Source organism: Ixodes scapularis, unplaced genomic scaffold, assembly GCF_016920785.2.
Source record: "Ixodes scapularis isolate PalLabHiFi unplaced genomic scaffold, ASM1692078v2 PGA_scaffold13__105_contigs__length_92229423, whole genome shotgun sequence".
Lineage (NCBI taxonomy): Eukaryota > Metazoa > Arthropoda > Arachnida > Ixodida > Ixodidae > Ixodes > Ixodes scapularis.
In genome coordinates this window covers 35,942,641-35,961,469 of record NW_024609839.1, presented here as the reverse complement: position 1 = coordinate 35,961,469, position 18,829 = coordinate 35,942,641, and the positions used below count along the sequence as shown (strand labels likewise).

At 42.5% G+C, this 18,829-nt stretch overlaps 1 protein-coding gene across 1 annotated transcript in view; it reads left to right on the top strand.

Moving 5' to 3' along the window:
- LOC120839834 overlaps window positions 1–18,829 on the top strand; it is a 57,584-nt gene that overhangs the window by 22,291 nt on the left and 16,464 nt on the right. Inside the window, exons 5-6 of the mRNA XM_040210199.1 lie at window positions 649–714; window positions 17,674–17,709. Of these exons, the coding sequence (XP_040066133.1) occupies window positions 649–714; window positions 17,674–17,709 (102 nt within the window). The remainder of the gene's footprint in view (window positions 1–648; window positions 715–17,673; window positions 17,710–18,829) is intronic.

The window sequence follows — 18,829 nt, the reverse complement described above, 5'->3', positions numbered from 1 at the left end:
TAAAATATGCTGGTTTAACTTGAGGTGCACCACAGCAGTGAAGAAACAATGTCGGTCTAGAACCAGGAAAGGGCAGACGGATTTCACTGTACAGTTTTCTCGTGAGACATTCAGTATAGGCTTGTTATGCCCCCTGAAAAACTGAATGACTCGAGGCTTGGAGCTCTCATCAAAGGCGACCAGTTCTTTGGAAACAGACATGTGAAGAGGAGTGACATTGTGGACAATGAAGGCTGTAAACCGGCTTACCCTCTCTTCCATCGTAGTCATTTTTCTGTGCGAATGAAGGTTCTTGCTGAAACGCATAGAGCATCTACTTTCCTGCTTTGATGGTGCTCGCGACAAAGAGAAATAGCAACAAAAAAAATCGAGGGGGTTGGGGGAGGGGGTGGGGGCGCCCTTCTCCTGGTTAGGTTCCTGGTGAAAACAGCTGAAGATGGTTGACAAGATTAACATCTCTGCAGCGGGAACTTCCAAAACCTTCAATTGGTGAACGCCTGTGCTATCTATGCTTGCTTAAAAGGTGACTAATTGAATGTTTTACCTTGAGTCTCGTTTGCTGCTTAGAGCATTGCCGTTTTATTATGAGTTTTTTTAGTTCGAGTTCTTTTTCTTTCTAATGGTTTCCTCTTCCATGTTTGTGTCCAGAGATTCCTTGCAAAGACAACAGCGCCTGCCCCGGAATTTTGACTTGTTATTATGGCATGTGTGATGGTGAGTGTGATACAGCTCATACTATATTTTGATAGTTTGCATTAAATAAAATTATCTTTGTGTTTAAGCAAACAAATATGTTCATTCTACAAGAATAATGGGTTAGCGTTGGATATTTTGCGATCAAATAAAAATAAGTATCCTCAGCTTTTGATGAAGCAGGACGCCGCCATTTAGTAATTGTTACCGTTATTTTCTTTATTTGGTTAGCGGGCTTTAAGAGATAAGCCATAAAACTTCACATTTTTAATTTACTGATATAGTTGTTTTTGTGAATAATGAGTGGTTAATCGTTAAAAAACGCGCATTTTTTTCCCTGGTCTGTACTCTCTATTTATTGCATCTATTCTTATAGAATCATTCACAGTGACTTTGGCAAAAGTTTCTCACACGCGAAGCTGCGGATCAACATGTTGGTTGTGTTCTAAGTATGCCACATACCTGCTTGATCGTATTCAATTTCCGCATCCGTTTAAGATTAACACCGAACATGATGAAAGATCGCGCACAGAGACGAGGACTAAAGAGGAAGGAACATAGAAGACAGACAGGCGGGTATCTGACTCGCCTGTCTGTGTTCTTTGTATCCTCCTCGTTTTTCACTGTGCCTTTGTTCGCGATCTTTTATGATGTTTAACGTTAACCAACTCGCCCAGCTTACCACTTTACTACACACTAGCACCATTTTATTTGCGGTAGGACTAGCTTATTTTGTGGTGCTTTAACACCGAAAAGAGTAGATATAAATAAATAACTGGTAAAGGCGCCCGAGTTGAACATGAACACTTAAAATGAAAAGAATAAAACATGGAGGACAAGCACAGGACAACCACGTTCTTTCACTGATGAATAATATCGCTTTAATTTATGCATCTAGATTGTAGATGCAGCATTCGTGTCTTCATCATCGGGTTTGCTACATCGAAAGGCTATCCTCTTGAAACTAAAAGAGAATTCTTCAACCACAAAACCGTAAAAAGAAGTCCCGACGTTTCTAAGCCTACTTGGCTCCTTCTTTAAGGGTGGCTGTAAGTCGTATAAGGCGGACGGCGGAGAAAAGCTCACCGGAGAAAAGCTCGCCGGAGACAGGCTCACCGAAGATAAGCTCACCGGAGAAAAGCTCACCGCAAACCCGGCAGATGCGGAGAAAAGCTCACCGGCCTTTCAGCAGATGCGGAGAAAAGCTCACCGTTATTTTTTTAACTTAGCTTGATTCTGCGTCAAACTTGGCACTTTAACACAGTTCGCATTCGTCACTTCAATAAAAATATGTCCTCGTTTTTGTAATATTCTTGAGGTTCATTGGGAATATTTACTAATTCCTCAGAAATTAGAAATCACCCATCCTGTAAATTAATGAAGCCGCAAGCAAGTATAAAATCAGAACATCGTACACCGGTAAAAAAAGGCAACAATTTATTGACAGCTGAGGATGCGCCGTCGGTAGCTCTGTCAGATAAAGAGGTTTGTTTTTTTGCGAGTTAATGTGAATAGCGGTGTGTGAATCGCTTGAGGTCCAAATATTGTGTAGTGCTATATAATAGATAATAGATGTCCGTTAATGCAATCAGTGTCGGCTACGCTGTTTTCTTTCGTGTTAATTTCACTAACAAAACTTTAGTTTGCGAGAACAGCTTCGTCGTGTCGTGTTTGTTGTCTCCACTCCGTCGTCGTCGTTTGAGCGGTTTTCATCATGTATATCGTTTACCAACTCGCCCAATTCGCTACCTACCTTACAAAAGACTAGTTCTTATATTGCTCACAAGTAACCACGGTGACAGTGTGCACCTCTAAAGGTCATGGGTGGCTCACCGTAGAAGGCACTTTCACACAAAGGGAACGCGTGGAAACACCAGCTCGAACCGCTAGAAAGCCTGCATGTCCGTGGAAGAAGCCTCGATATCCTACTGACTGTCTCGTTTTCAAATGTCAACAAACGCTTCAAAGAGAATTTCACGCCCCGCGTTGTTGCGCATGCACTTTTGAATTTTGGGCATTTACACCTTTGATTTTTAGGTTCTGGCAGTCATCATTACGTTTTTTTTTTAACTTTTTCCTGTTCTTCAAGTTTATAAAGATTTTAGTTAGGCTTTCGTTGCCTAGAGAGTAAGCCACAAAAAACACTCGCCCGCAATTATTAATTTGGGAGCAATATACCCAATAAGCCTAACAAATATTACAAAAGCGGACATTTTATTTTTTACAAAGCTGACGAATTTTAATGATAATAAATTTATATAAGTTACGCACGATCCAACAGCCTCCATATAAAAAGAAGAAAAAATATCAGAGAGCTTTTCTCCGCATACGCTCAACGGCCGGTGAGCTTTTCTCCGCATCCGCCGGTTTTGCGGTGAGCTTTTCTCCGGTGAGGTTATCTCCGGTGAGCTTCTCTTCGGTGAGCTTTTCTCCGGTGAGCTTTTCTCCGGGATTCATATAAGCAGCCTCAGCTTCAACCTCTTCGTTTTTGTAAATGAGGAAACATTATTTTCTCTTTTCAAGCTGTGTTTCTGTCACTGTTCTTGTAACAGTGACGTCTGTGAACGTGCAGGTCTTGCACGTTCACAGACGGTAAGGCACCTAGGAATCTGTTGATGATTCCTGGCGTCTGTTGGATGTGCCAAGATTCCAAGAGAAGCCTTTTTCGGAAATTTGGCTTCGCGTCAATAATCTGGACACGAGCGAAGTCAATCGGATGGTCACGCACTTCGCGGTGTTCAGCAACTGCGCTGCTTTCACGTTTCTGAACACTCCAAAGCGGGTGACCATCCTATTGACTTCGCTCATGCGCACGTGACTGACCCGGAGCCAGATTTCCGAAAAAGAATTCTCTTAGAATCTTGGCGCATTGAACAGACGCCGGGAAACATCAACAGATCTATAGGTGCCTTACCGTCTGTGTACGTGCAAGGCCTACGTTACGTTACAAGAACAGTGACCAGAACACCGCCTACTTAATGTCGAAGATGTTTACCGTCAAGTACCGTCTTTTTTTCCTCTTGCTCAGCTAGTAAATTGTGTCCACCCTGAAATTCGTGGGCTTTTTCTTTCCGTTTGCGGGCGTATGCTCCTATTTGCCTTGCCACTCCCGTGTAGTAAGCGCTGAAAAAAATGTTCTGGCTTCTGTACATTGTGCTAATATGGACGTCTACGGCGCATTTTTTTTAGAAGAATTCGCGAGAAAACTACGGTGTATTAGCATTACCAAGCTTCAAGACGCACTTCCGTGTTATGCGTATATCTGATGAAATGTTTTTGATTCCGTCCGCTTTATCATGCTTGGCGATATTTTCGAAGACCGTACAATGTTTACGCGTTCAAATGGACAGTCGATGGTTGCCCAGACCACCAACCGAACGTTCCAGACAAACGCGGACATACGTACTTTGATTACCAGATGTGCGAAGGCAGTGACAATTTCATCACTCAATAAAGACTCTCACGTCAGCGGATCCATCTTCAAAGCAGAGAGAAAGCCTACCGAAACGTAGGGTCTGGATAAACTCGATTTTGACGATATTTGTGATAAGGAATGACGAAGGGTGAATCTCTTTAACCATGCTGACTTGGTTCCTTTGGACGCCGGGGTCGTGAAGAGCACGTGAACATTACTTCGGGAGTAGACTTCCCGAAGAGATATTCCGCTGACGACCCGGCATTCCGCTTCCGACGCTAAAATCAGAACGTAACGAATTGCATGCTTATTCTTTACGTAGCATCTAGGTTCTGACTCTGCTCGAAGGGATTGTAATTAGCCCCGTGCGCGACCGAAAGCGTCGCTGTGGCCGGCCTTCCACGATTAGCCGAACGCTGACTATGACATCAGAAAAGGATTTATCATCGACGGAACTAAAAGAAATGACGGAACTTTAATTTTGACGGTGTTGGCAGTGTTCCTTTGAGAGCGCAATGATTTCAAGCTTCCACCATGCTATTTACAAACACCATGGAACTTGTTGTTTGCAAGGTAATGACGTCACAAGGGGGAACCACAGGAGGGCACCACTAAAACATCTCGCCGCTAATTACCGGCCGGCCCGTGCCATCTGCACTTGCAGCATAGTCGTTTTCATCCTCCAGTTTAGTACACAACAAATATATATATATATATATATATATATATATATATATATATACACAACACGGGGACTTCACATCATCGTACGTGGTCTCCGAGGAGGATACAAACCAACATATGCAGATGAATGAACCGTACTTAATCCAGTGAATCAAAGAATCAAAGTCTTTTCAGGAACCCGCCGTTATTTTGGCTTTCGGCGGGTTCCTGAAAAAAACTTTGATTCTTTGCTTCATTGGATTAAGTACGGTTAATTCATCTGCATATGTTCGTGTATGTCCTCCTGGCAGACCACGTACGATGGTGTGAAATGCCCGTGTTGTATATTCAATAACGTGGCTCTTGATTCTCGCAGATGATGATAATACCGTGTCTCTGAAGCTCATAAAAACAAAGAGTACTACATGTACACGGGACGAGACAAACAGTGGGAGGATTTCTGGAGCACAAACGAGCACGTACCACGTGACACCAAGCGTCGTACCGCGTTCCACGCGGCGGCGTGTGTTTCCAGAACACCTCCGATTGGATACATTTCGTTTCTTAAGCAGACAGATAAAAAACGTCAGAAAGCCAAGGTGGAGTGGTGTAGAGGTTAGCACACCCGACCGGACATTGGGAGGCCCAGAGTTCAAATCCTGGCTCCGCCGTTATTTTGACTTTCGGCGGGTTCCTGAAAAAACGTTGCCTCCTTGATTCATTGGATTAAGTACGGTTCATACATCTGCATATGTTCGTATATACATACATATATATATATATATATATATATATATATATAAATAACGGGCATGGTGGCGGGAAGCCGAAGGCGTGGGTATAAAACTGAGAAGAAAAAAACCCTTAGTGAAAAACAGCAACAACGGACGATTTAATCTTCGACGTTTCGGCCGGAGTCCGGCCTTCGTCAGGAAGAACTTTTACAAATGAACGCGGGTGGTATTTATACAATGCTACGGTCGAGTCCACATTTCGGAGGGGTGACGGTTGAAGCTTTCGAGAGAGGGAAGCGTAGGGCAGTTCTTATCCGGGTGAAGAAGCTTGACGGTCGGTGCCAAGTTATATATATATATATATGTATATATACTGTTATGTATGTATATATATATATATATAGTCGTGAACAAAAAGATTTGATATTTCGGTTTTACGTGGGTAACTTTTCTTCGAACTGTGATATACACTCCGTGCAACGCGACTGGCGCGCCGCCGCGCGGCCGGTACCGAAGGTAGGCAGTGAGAACCCCAGAGAAAACGAAACCGAAACGACGCCGGCATACGTTGGTACGCATTGAAGTCGGATTGGTGCGGTTGCGCTGGGTTTACAGCATGAAGTGCTGCCTGTGCTGCGTCATTAAGTGCTTCAATAGTTATGCGTCGTATCTCGTGGAGACAAAGTTTCACAGTTTTTCACCTCGCCGATGTTTTGTGGGAAAGCGACAACGATGGAGCCGTGCCGTACGACGCGAGAAATTTGGTCTCCCGATCATGTCTGCCACTGTGTCGGCACGGCTGACATATTCTACACTGCCGCTTTGCGCTCTCCGTTTGTTTTCGTACCAGTAACGCCTACATGTGTCAGCGCCGATGGGACGAACTGAAATGCTATCCCACACTCGCGGGTATACAGTGCCAATTTCGTTGGAGGAATGCCCTCCAAAGAAGTTTCGCCCCATCGTCCGTATCGATGATATTTCCGGACAAGTATGGCACGCGGTCTGTACTTCATGAAGAAAGATTCGGACGGTAAAAAAAGTGACAAAATATAAATCTAAAGAAAACAACAATGAAACTCGGAATCACTGGAGAATCGACGTTTGAGTATGGAAGTTTATGTGGTGTGCTTTCTTTCTTGATCAGCCTCCTTCTGGATGTGGAAACGCTGACACCCCGACTTCTGTAGACAACAATTTAACATTTTTTTTTCTCGGGTTAAGAGCCACCTATTGCAAAGTGGTTCGAACTGGAAGTACCGTCCACTGGTCCCTTCCTACCTGTAAAGTGTGCACCTCCCACGATGAGTGGTATTATTTGAGAGCCTTTGACGGTCAAAGCCAGTTTCCATTTAGTTACGCCGCCCAAATTAAATTTCCACCTGGTTTCGCTATGCCAACTCTTTTTGTTATAATAAGTGTTGTGCCAAGTGACGGTCATGTCAAAGTACCTGTGCGCCGAAAATCAGCACCTCGCACAACAGGTTATTACACAACAGCAGACCGCAAAAGCCTTTGGCGGCCAAACCGTGTTTTGGCCGACAACTTTGTTTTCTCGGCTTTAGAACCACCTTTCGTAAAGGTGTTTCAGTTGGAAGTACAGTCCACTAGTTCCTTCCCACCTCTAAAGTCTCCACCTCCCCCGACCAGTCGTATTTTCTTGACAGCCTTTTCATGGTCAAAACCGGTTCCCATTGAGTTACGCCGCCAAACCAAATTTTCACCTGGTTTCCCTATGCCACCCTTTTTTTGTATAATAAGTGCTGTGTCATGTTACTGTCAAGTCCAAGCACCTGTGTGCCCAAATCTGCACTTTACACAGCCCGCTATAACACAACATTTTGGGTCGAATATTGGATATCCCGTACAGCTTTATTTCTTTATTCATTAGAAACCTAACTTTCACACCTGCTGTCTCAAAGAAACTTGGCACTCTTCGTGCACAAACTTAGTGAACATCTCACTCGCCTCCAAATATCATCGTTCCAGCAGTCCTAGCTTTACAGCGACGAGCGAAATAAATTTCCCACCCAGAGCAATTAAGGTGGCGGCCGTCTTGTTTTTCAGAAAATTGCTCCAACTCCTTTTTCGGCCGCAACTAGGGAAATTACCCCTAATAACGACTCAAACTCAATATATAAGAAGTGGAGAGCAGCTAGATGCCCTTCTTAGGTCTACCCCAGCACTCATGCAACGTCACCCTCAACTTATCGGCTCAAAAAGCAAAAGTTTCGCCCGTGCGCGCTTCCGCCGCCACAGCTTGGCATGCGAAAAGGCGCCGCAGGCTGCTGAACGCGCCTCACAGTCGAACGCCAGCTCCTCCGCTAGCGGCGCTGCACGCAGATGATGGAGGATCCCGTTTGTGGCGAAAGGAAGGGAAATGTATTGAGTAATTATAATAATGATTTAATATTTGTATATAACTAAGGGCTAGTGTGAAGTAGACTTCTCTTATTGACATACACACGAGAAAACTCGCCCGACATCAACAGCCATGAATGGTATACCCCCATCCCGTACTAAGTACCCTGATCAAACGCTTCATTTCAATCTGTCCACCATGCTGAATAGTTCCGGTAAAAAATGAAAGACGTTTACAGATCTTTGTTATGCGAAATTAGAGCCCAACTCTTGAGGGGATTATGGGAAGGTAAGGACGGGAGGGTATGCCCCTTCCTCTTCCTCCGAACCCTACCCTCTTCATCTCCTTCTCTCTTCCCCCTCCTTTCCTCCACTCCTCCTCCTCATCCTCAACACCAATTCAGATTCCCCTCTAAATTTAGTGGGGAAAATATCGTCACATGACTACGTGTCACGTTACCCATGAGCAAAATCAGTTTCTCCACTAGAGTTAGCGGTAAAATTTAGGTCACGTGACCTCAACACCAATTCAGTTTGCCCACTAAATTTAACATCAAAAACCACTAAATCAGTAATTATCAGAAAGACTTTGAGCGCGTGAGGAGCGTAGTAGTGCACTAAAGTTACCACTCGTGGAGGAGGAACAAGGCTGGGGCTAGATAAGAGATGGAAAAATCGCGCGGTCGTCTTACCGAAACCGCTAGCCTTGTACCTGCTCCACGAGTGATAATTTTAGTGCACTACTTCGTTTCTCACGCGCTCAAAGTCTTTCTGAAAATGACTGATTTAGTGGTTTTTGATGACGCTGAGCAAGTTTCTACTTGGAACTATTTGTCTATTTTCATTAATTAATAAGCTAAATAACAAATTTTAACTAATTAGCCGACTGGTCGCTACGATTAGCTCACTATACTATGTCCCTCTGGACATATAACTCACCTGCGCAGACCGCATTAATATAGCTTTCATGGCCTTTAAAAAAATTTTTGTTAAACTTAAAAAAAAAAAAAACTTTTTATATATAAGTGGTTTCATCTCAACTCAAACACGAATTTAAGGTCCAATTTTTTTTTTTAATTTTTACGAAGCAATTATATGTTTTGGGGAAACCTCTCTGTGGCAGGGAGTGAAAACAGCAAGTTTGTGCGATTTTTCGTTCTCGAGTTATGGAAATTTTAAGCAGCCGAGGTGCAAACTGACCTTTCTCTCGCCTGTCGGAGGTGTCATGTTTCACTCCTTTCTACTTTTTGACTTTTTTTTTGTAGTTCAATCTAAAGTTTTAGGCCACTCTCAAACAGGGATTATTAATGGTCAATAATTTTATTGTGATTATTTATTTTCAAGTTTGTTTTAAATATTGTCAAAGTGTGTCTCTTTACAACATTTGTCAAAGTTTGAGCAGTTCTTCCGTGTGACCTAACTGACCTATTGTAACATATTTAGTATTTCCAGAAAGCTAAGAGTATATTCTTTATAATGATAAAACCTTTAATGTTGTGTGCAAAAGATAAAATGCAGCGTATTCTCGTAAAGCAAGGACTATTACAACATTTTTGCAAATTAGAGGTTGGGTATCTAAAAAAAAACTTTTCTTTGGCTCATTTTCCTCTCGCTAGCTATTGCAATGCTTTATAGGGTAATAGAAATAGAAAATAGCAGCTACAAAAGCTTGAAGTATGATTTTGTTTGACCGTTTTGTCAGGAAATCAACTTACCCGCAAGAATACACTAACTCAAAATTGGCGCCTCCTATTTTTTTAGTAGAAACCTGGGAACGTACTCATTATCTGATAAATAATTTTAACGCGATTATTTATGTAAACTATATATTTTTTTAAATTCCCAATATGACGTTTTTAGACAATATTTGTGAATATTTACCAGCTCTTCCGTGTGACCTATATGAGGTGTCTTAACATATTTAGTATTTTCAGAAAGATTAGAGTATACTTTTTCTAATGATAGCAAATTTGATGTTCTGTGTAAAAAAGAAAGGGCAGTATTTTCTCATAAAGCAAGGACTATTTCAAAAAGTTTGCGAATAGAAGGTTAATTTTCTAAAAAGTCTACCTTTTATTTGACTAATTGTTTTTCTCTAGTTACTTATTGCAGTGCTTTATAATGTAAAATTAACAGATAATGTAATATTGTGTTTGTATGGCGGCTATAAAAGCTTACATTTTGGTTTTTGTTCATTTGTCGCCCAGTATTACACGTAACTCACAAAAATACTTTAACTCATAAAATAACGCCTCTGAAATTTTTAGTAGCTACCTGTAAGTTCCTTTAATAAAAGAAGATGCAAACGGCGACTTATGCTAATAAAGTGTCTAGGCCATAATATCTTTAATGTTTTTTTTTAATTGTCAAACCACCTCTCTGCAACAATATTTGACGAAGTTCAGCACGCTGTGCTGTGTGACCTAATCAATATATTTTTATGATCTTTACATCACCGCAAAGCTCCTATTAAGTTATTTCTTTCGAATATAATATGAATATTTCGCGCTAAACATATAACGCGTAACACTAGCCTGAAAAACGAATATTTAGAAAACCTTGAAAGTTTGAAGTCGATTTTCTAAGAAACAAGAAAAACACACCTTTTATTTCTTTCATTTTTTATTCAAAGTTAGGTCATAGTAGTCGGTCAGGAACTACCAACCGAAATTGTAATTTATTTTTTGTAAGGCCGCTATTAGAACTGGAATCTCGTGCTATGAGAGTTCTGAACGGGACTTCGCATAGAGGCTCAGCTGAGCAGAATTTTGACTTAAGTAAGGTTTTCTATTTAATCTTAGTACTTACCTCAATATGTGAGCATAAAAGCCACTGAAGCAACAAAATTTATCCTCAGAATATTTATTTGCTTGGCACTGGGTGATTTGCAACGTGTGTGAGCTTCGCCCTATGTATTGACGGGGAAGATACATAACATCTTGACTCCCGGACAAACTTAAGTCAAGAGGAAAAAGTAAGTAGCCCGGCATGAATCACTGAAAATAGAAATGAAACCTAAACACATGACTAACACATTTTAAAGCCTTACACGCCACAGTATGCGCTTTATTCTACGAAAAAATCCGTATGTGCACAAAATAAACCGTACTTCCTAAGCGCCAGATACTAAATTGTACTTATGTATATGCACTGCATATCTATTTGACATAAGAAAATATGACAACTCCATATCAAGTTTGGTATTTCAAACTCAAACCGAAAGCAAAAGGCCCAAGAGGAATTCTGTAACGATCTGTATTCCCCCGTATTGGGAGGAAGGAAGCGCTGCGCTCGCGCTTGTGGTTGCGGACTGCTAAGTAACTTTTTCTAAGTGCACTACTTCAAATTTCATTAATGTTTATCGTTGGATATTAAGGTAACTGCTAACAATGAATAGAAAACCTTACATAGGCCAAATTCTGCCCAACAGAGCGCCTGTGCGAAGTCCCGTTCAAAATGCTCGAACCACAAGATTCGAGTCTTAATAGCGGCCATACAAATAATATAGGACAATTTCTGTTGGTAGTTCCTGATATACTACTATATTGCCTAACTGTGAATAAAAAATAAAAAATATTAAATGAGGTTTTTGAAAAAAAAATCGACTCCAAACTTCCTAACTTTTCGAAATATTCGTTTTTGAGGCACTTATTGCGCATGATATAATTAGCGCAAAATGTTTAAACTATACAAAAGAGCTTCACTGGAGCTTTACGGTGATGTTGACATCATAAAAATATGTTCATTAGGTCACACAGCACAGCTTGCTGAACTTCGTCAAAATATCACCGCAGCGAGGTGGTTTGACACATAAAATACACATTAACCATCTATAACCTAGACGCTTAATAAGCATAAAAAAGCATATCTTGAGAGTTTTCAATAAAATGTATATTGATGTAGCGTAAAAAGTAGGGAAAAGAGACGGAGTGAAAAGCGGCACCCCCGATAAGCCGGAAAAACGTGTTTCCAACTTGGCCGCTTCAACGGCTGATAACTTAAGGACAAAAATCCGACGAACTCGCCGTTTGCGTCTTCTTTTATTATAGGAATTGCCCGAGAACAGACATAGTTCGGCCTATAATCTGTGCCTGAGTTGAGATGAAGTCACCCGTATATATGTATATATATACGGGTGACTTTAATTTTGTTGTTAACAGTGGTACTGTGTTTGGGGCCGGAACTGGACCATCAACTTTTCTTTTATTTCCAGGTTCTGATATCCATTGTTTTTTCTTTTTACTTCTAGGTTTAAACATTGTTCCCTTCCAGGTTTGACTCATGCATGCCTGCATGCACACAAGTGACCGTGCCGCCCTTTCTTTTTTTTTTTTCTTTTTTTCTTTTTTTTTTCTTTGAGACAGCACTTTGTTTGCGCGTGTAACTTTCGTCTTTTGTACGCTATCGTCTATATAGGTCACCGCTGCCGGCCCGGACACAAAGTCACCCTGCGACCCCTCTCAAGAAGCTACAACCGTCATCCCGCCGCGCTTTAAACTTGGCACCGACCGTCAAGCTTCTTCACCCGGATAAGAACTGCCCTACTCGTCCCTCTCTCGAAAGCTTCAACCGTCACCCCTCCGAAATTTGGACTCGACCGTAGCATTGTATAAATACCACCCGCGTTCATCTGTAAAAGTTCTTCCTGACGAAGGCCGGACTCCGGCCGAAACGTCGAAGATTAAATCGTCCGTTGTTGCTGTTTTTCACTAAGGGTTTTTTTCTTCTCAGTTTTATATATATATATATATATATATTTATATATATATGAAGGATTCGGAATAACCTTGAACCTCAGGGCTAAAGGCCTCATGCGTGACAGCAACATTGCATACCGCCGCTCAGTCCTCCTGGGAAAACAAATAGGAGTGTGTTGCATGGTATTTGAACATCGTCGTCGTGTGCTGCCAAAATAGTAAATGGCAGTTTTACAGTGTGGAACCGACCGGTCGGACATAGTCTTTTTAGCGTCCTGGACATGACATGATGCATAGTTACTTTGAGATCTCAATCGATGAGTCATACACCCACAAAGCTGTTTTCAGTACCCGGATGAGTATTTTAGACCCCTGCGGCACTTACTTTTGCTTGCGAATCAAGTGCCGTCCATAAAAAATTATCTCCAAGGAGCAAGGCTAGGACCACTAGAATAAAATATGACGACCTGCTGCGTGCATGGCATCCTGGTGCTTCCAAAGGACTAGTCAGAAATGCTGATGAATCCGGTTTAGGTGTGTTAGACAAGAATCGACAAGGCTAGCTTAACCTCGAGACTGTGAAAGGCCAATTTAGCCAAACAGAATATGAGTACTTAGGTACGTCTTTGACGCTTCAGAAAGTTTCTCCTGGACGCCGAAAATCGGCGAGTATCGTCGTCTAAATGCCCAAACCAAATATTTCAGCTGAGCTGTGGCATTTCTTGAGGCTTGCTAGTTTCTTTAAAAAATAATAAAGTTGAAAGATGGGCTAGTTGGTAGTTGTTGCTTTCATCGTGTGTCCTGTCAGGTATGTTCCGTTTTGTCATTGTCTTTTGCGATGTTTAAATCACCGTGTTCTTTGGAAAGCTAGTGCTACAACACGCAGATGTGGCCCCGGATGCTGAAAACTGAAGCACATTTACAAAAAAAAAAAAAACGGAGGCGCATGACGGCTTTGCAACACTCAAACGAAATCTGGTGTCAGACCTGTATATGCGCTGTTCTGTCACCGCAAAGAAACTGTGCTTCACATTTATGCGACCAGAAAAGTACTGGCAGGTGTGCTCCTCCAAAATGGTGACAAGTATTTTCGAAATGTACAGTACTGCGTCTGTCGCCATAGAGGTGACTCAAGACAGAGCTATCACTCAAGCTAACCGGAACTTCTGGCAGTGGTGTGGTCTCAGGACCAACTGCGCTGCCTCTACCTGGGAGTTAAATTTCTCATAGTCACCGACTGTAGTACTTCTGTTCATCTACACTTAGAAATTGGTGAACACTCATATTGCAAGGTGGTTTGAGCAGTTAAGCCAACATTACTACACCATTTAGCAACCGTCGGGCACACAAATGGTACACGTGGATTCTCTCAGCCGTGCACCAATCGAAGAAGTCAGTAGACTCCTGCAAAAACATTCAAGCCTGGGGGACACCTCAAGGTCTTTACTGCGTTTATTCACTACACAGCCACTCCAGGAGACGAAGTGGCAATGATCTAAACGCAGGATTTACAACTATGCCACAAGATGAGCGTACTGCAAAAATTACAGGTCCAAAAATAAACAGCTCAACAACACTAAGTGAACGGCAACAAGCGAGGCACTCTGTTCTCAGCTATGAGTAGCAGGATGATGGCACAAAGAAATATTTATTTGTACTACCAAAGAGCATGAAAAATCTCACCCTTGGATTCTTCAGTAGACCTGTACGGGATTTGCAAACAAAACAGCAAAGCTACAACTCCTACTTGAAAGAAAGGACAAGAAACAACTGTCGGTCATTATCCTTCAACAGACCAACTGCGAGGGCGTCAAAATTAACGGTTACGAACCACATACGGCACCATCCGTACCGAGGGCGATCCCAAACAAGAAGAGCACGGATAATAGACGACCGTTATAGGACAGGTGGCTACTGTGTTCGACCAGCACGTTTTTTTTTTTTTTACGCAAAGGGAATTGGCAGACCTGTGCAACGAAGCAAGAGAGGCAGTCGAAGTGCAAAGTAAATGCGACAGAACTACCTTTACAGTATTACGACCTATATCTGACCCGCAGACAAAACGTTGATGATAGCTGGCTTGAGCAAGTCAGACCCAGGTGCAATAAATAAGCCATCATAATTGGCGAAACTTTCAACGCTTCACACGAGAACTAAGGATACGATCGCTCATACTCTCAAGAAAAGGCCCTGAAACGGAAAGCAAAAAAGCTAGGTTTTTTACTAAACAATGAACCCGTTACACAAGGATCGGGGTTCATGCGAAACAAGTAAACATCGAGCCCGATCCGACTTGGACAACTAATAACGTCAAAGCCTATTCGAGAAGAATGATGAAACGATGGGCAGCAAAACCTACCTATCAAGATGGAGCTAACCAAACAAACACAGACATAGACGAGACGCCCCTTTCATCTGATGGGTTACGTTTCACGAAACTACCCAAAGAGCCGATCTCTCGCTTCACTTTAACCGCCAGATTCAACATGCAGTTGAAGCGGCGGAAAGAACGACCGAATTAAAGGCACACGTAACCCGGACTGCATTTGCTCAAACTATGGACTGGCAGACTCCAGGCTCGACGGGGATAGAGAAAAACAAATCTCAACATCTGTTTCAAGATTAAATTCAATATCGCCACAGCCTAAGTAAAAAAATTACATGGAGGCGCTCAACCAGCAAATCGGGAGATGGCACGGATTTACACTCACCAAGGCAGGACAAATTTGTGGTTGATACTCTGCAGAAAAAAAAAAAGAAAAAAAAAAGAGTGCAAGGTGAGGAAGGAAGCACGCTCCAAGTATGAAGCTAGACTAGATGTTAGCACTGCTCGAAGACAACGAGAGCGCCATTGTGAGCACGGTCGCTACCGTAGACAAAGCGGGACAGCCATTACATACTAAAGTGCCAACAATCACGGAAATTTCGCGGTTACTCTACGCAACGAGACCAGCGTAAAGAAAGCTGAATTTCAAGCTATTAAAATGACAATCAAAGCTTTCGAAGTTGGCAAACAAAAGCGTAGACTATACATATATGCAGACCGCAAAAAAGCGCTGTAAGAATGTAACAAATACGACAGCTGTAGCTTGAGAGTAAAAAAAAAATCATGACATCGGCCAAACAACTTTAAACCGAAGGCTGTTACATCAAAATCATATGAATTCCTGAACACGAATTTGTCCAGGGAACTGCGTGGCGCATACAGCCGCACGGGAACTGCTACAGGCATCCCTACACTGGGGTGGGGGGAAGTGGGGGGCGGGCTAACCTCGCCTTATCGAAGGAAAACACGCAATAAAATAGACTGATCCTGCTCAAGTTAAGGGACAAGAACGCAAAGAGAGAGTAGTCTCCATGAACAACTCAAACGTGACGCGCACCCACTTCATCATCTTGTAAACCCTGAGATGGGGAACAATAAAAAAGCGGACGCACACAACAAAATTTCTTTTTATCGTTCCCCATCTCAGGGTTTACAAGATGTCGATTAATTACCAGCTCGCCTGCGCTCTCTCACTGCTTACAATTCCACCCATTTCCCTCGACGTCGTACAGTTGATGGGAAAGGGTGTGTCTGCAGAGACGCACCCTTTCCTGGCCGGCGTCTCCATGACGCCGGTCAGAAAAGGAGAGTTTATGAGAAAAGAGAACGAACAATAAGACTCACTAGCCGGAATATGGGAGAAATTCCTTGCACCCACGAGCACACACAATTTTTGTTTTCAAATTTTTTTTTTTTTTTTTTTTAGCTGTGAAGAACGAAAGGTTGTTCTGGAGTCGCTCTTGCCGCATGTGAGACCAAGGTGCCTGAATGATTGGATTCTTTTTGTCGACAGTCCCGAACACCGGAAGAGAAGATTGTATTCACTGATTAGTTGCATGAAGTCGGCAGGGCTTCTACACTGTTTATAACTCTCATCCACTATTCCCCCTGCCTCTTGTAAACAATGACGAGCTTCGACGGCTACACTTCTCCTTCGGCAAGATAAGTGTGTTCTGAACTGGATGGAAGCCATGTAAAATATAAGCAAATATGTAACATTGGTGTCATGAGTGAGATGCTACGTCGCCAGCAGAATACCTTATTAACCGGTGATGCTTCTTTGCTCCCGACTCCTCGGACAACAGTCTCCCGAATTTATAGGTTAACTTGTTTTCTGGACTCATTCGCCAAAGTGCGGGGCCTTGACGAAAAGATGTAAACGTCACTGCCTTCCGTGCATATAGTATTTAAAGTGCTCAACTGTGCGGTGGACTTGAACGTTAGGTTAATACTCGTTGCATCATGGATTGTCTTGCGGCCTAAAGGCTGGTTCACAAATCCACGTCTGCTTATGCTTTCTTTTTTTAGGTTATGAATCACGACGATATTCATGCTTCGAACGTCGCGTGTTGTGCTGCTCCTTAAACTAGTTGTCATGCTTTGTACGAAGTACAGATCTTTTGGTGGCTCTCGTCGTAAGTAGATGTAAGCTCGCGTAACGCAAAAGTAACGTTACATAAGGTAAGAAAACGGGGTTGTATGAACCATTCTTTACACTCATGTGACTACCACCAAATGTCCGCAAAGCACACAACCCTGCAGCGAATGCTGCAGGGCTTTCTTGTCAAATAACACCTCAACTCACGGAGTTGAATTAAAAAAATTGTGCCGTACCTGGTTTCCTCCTGGCGCAAACTGTCTTTTTATTGTAATGGCTCCTTCCCTCGCACTCAAAAAGGTGGCGATGTTCGAAATAGGGAATGACGTCAACATCTGGCTCGGTCGGTGAGCATCGAGATAATGGGCGTCATGACAAAGATTTAAAGCTTAGCGTGGAAACTGAATTAACATAGGCCACGCGACGTCCGCTTGCGAACACGCACTGACGGACAGGCAGCTGGACAAAAACTTTTGGATTGCGCAATTCTGTTAAAAAGCATTGCATTAAATATGGTCACGTCTGGCATGCCTTACTAGATGACACCTCACAGCGCATATTTAGTTCATTGTGCTAAAGAAGACACATAAAAACAACACGCGAAAATACCAGCATGATACTTCTACTGCAGTGAACAATAGAACTAATATATTGATTTATTTTTTATTACCCGAATGTTCGGAAAGGAAATGTGGAAGAAGACGAAATAAATCGCAATATAGGTAAGTACCCCATGACAAAATTTATTTTCATTTTAATATTTGCTACAATCGAGAGTTCAATAAAAGGTGCACTACAATCTTCACCTGTAATCAAAACGGGTGTACTGATACGTAGATGTGAGAGAGTTTTCGTACTCTTTCAACGTTAGTTTTGTTTACGTAATCCGTGGTAATAGTTTAAATCGGTCGACCGGATTGTTGCCCGAAGCATAAATTGTGCACCGTGGAGGTGATTGGGTGTAGCGCACAGTAGAGCACTCTATTTTCCAGTGAACTAAATGGCAACCGTTTCACCGTCGCATACGAAGACAACGCATCTATTTGGGATCACGGGGACCTAAAAGTAACCGGAGTGAATTTCTTGAAGGTTAGTAGTACGAGCTTCATCCGCTAGCAGCGCTTAGTGGCATTTCTTTCGAGTCAGATTATAGACTTGCATCGTCTGCTATTTTTTTTTTTTTTAAGAGAAGGCTAGAACGGTGGCGGACACCTCTGTAACGCCTTATACAGCTTACAAAGAAGTTGGCTATTAAGAAATCACACGTTTACGAATGACTTTCTTGCTTCAAGACAAGACAGTGGAGCAGGTTGAGAGGTGGCATCTCTCAACCTGCTCCACTGATGAAAACATCGAGAAAATTCGGGCATTGTTTACTCCGAGTTTGTTCCTCCTGGTAAAATTGTTAATCAAGTGTTTTACGTGGGAGTTTTGCGACAGTTGCGCAACTCAGTGAGGCAGAAGTGACCCGACGTCTTGGAAAAGGGGGAGTGGTGGTGTCATCATGACAATGCCCCAGCAGACACTTTCCTGTCAGTGCAACTATGTTTGAAGACGGATGGCATGACCGGAACCCGTCCCGTGTGACTTTTTTTTGTCCGCCCGTACGAAGAATGCCTTGAAAGGGAAACGTTTTGTGGATGTGGAAGGTCGTTCAAATTAGACATTGCAAAAAACAAACAATAATTTTAAAGTGCCCGAGAAAAACAATTTACAACGTACCGCTACAACTTTAGCAGACGACGCCGGTCGGCAATTTAGCTCGGAAGCCAGTTTGCCAACCAACGCTGCTGCCGCCGCCGCCAGCGTTGCTGGCAGCGGAAGTTTACCACATTAAAATTT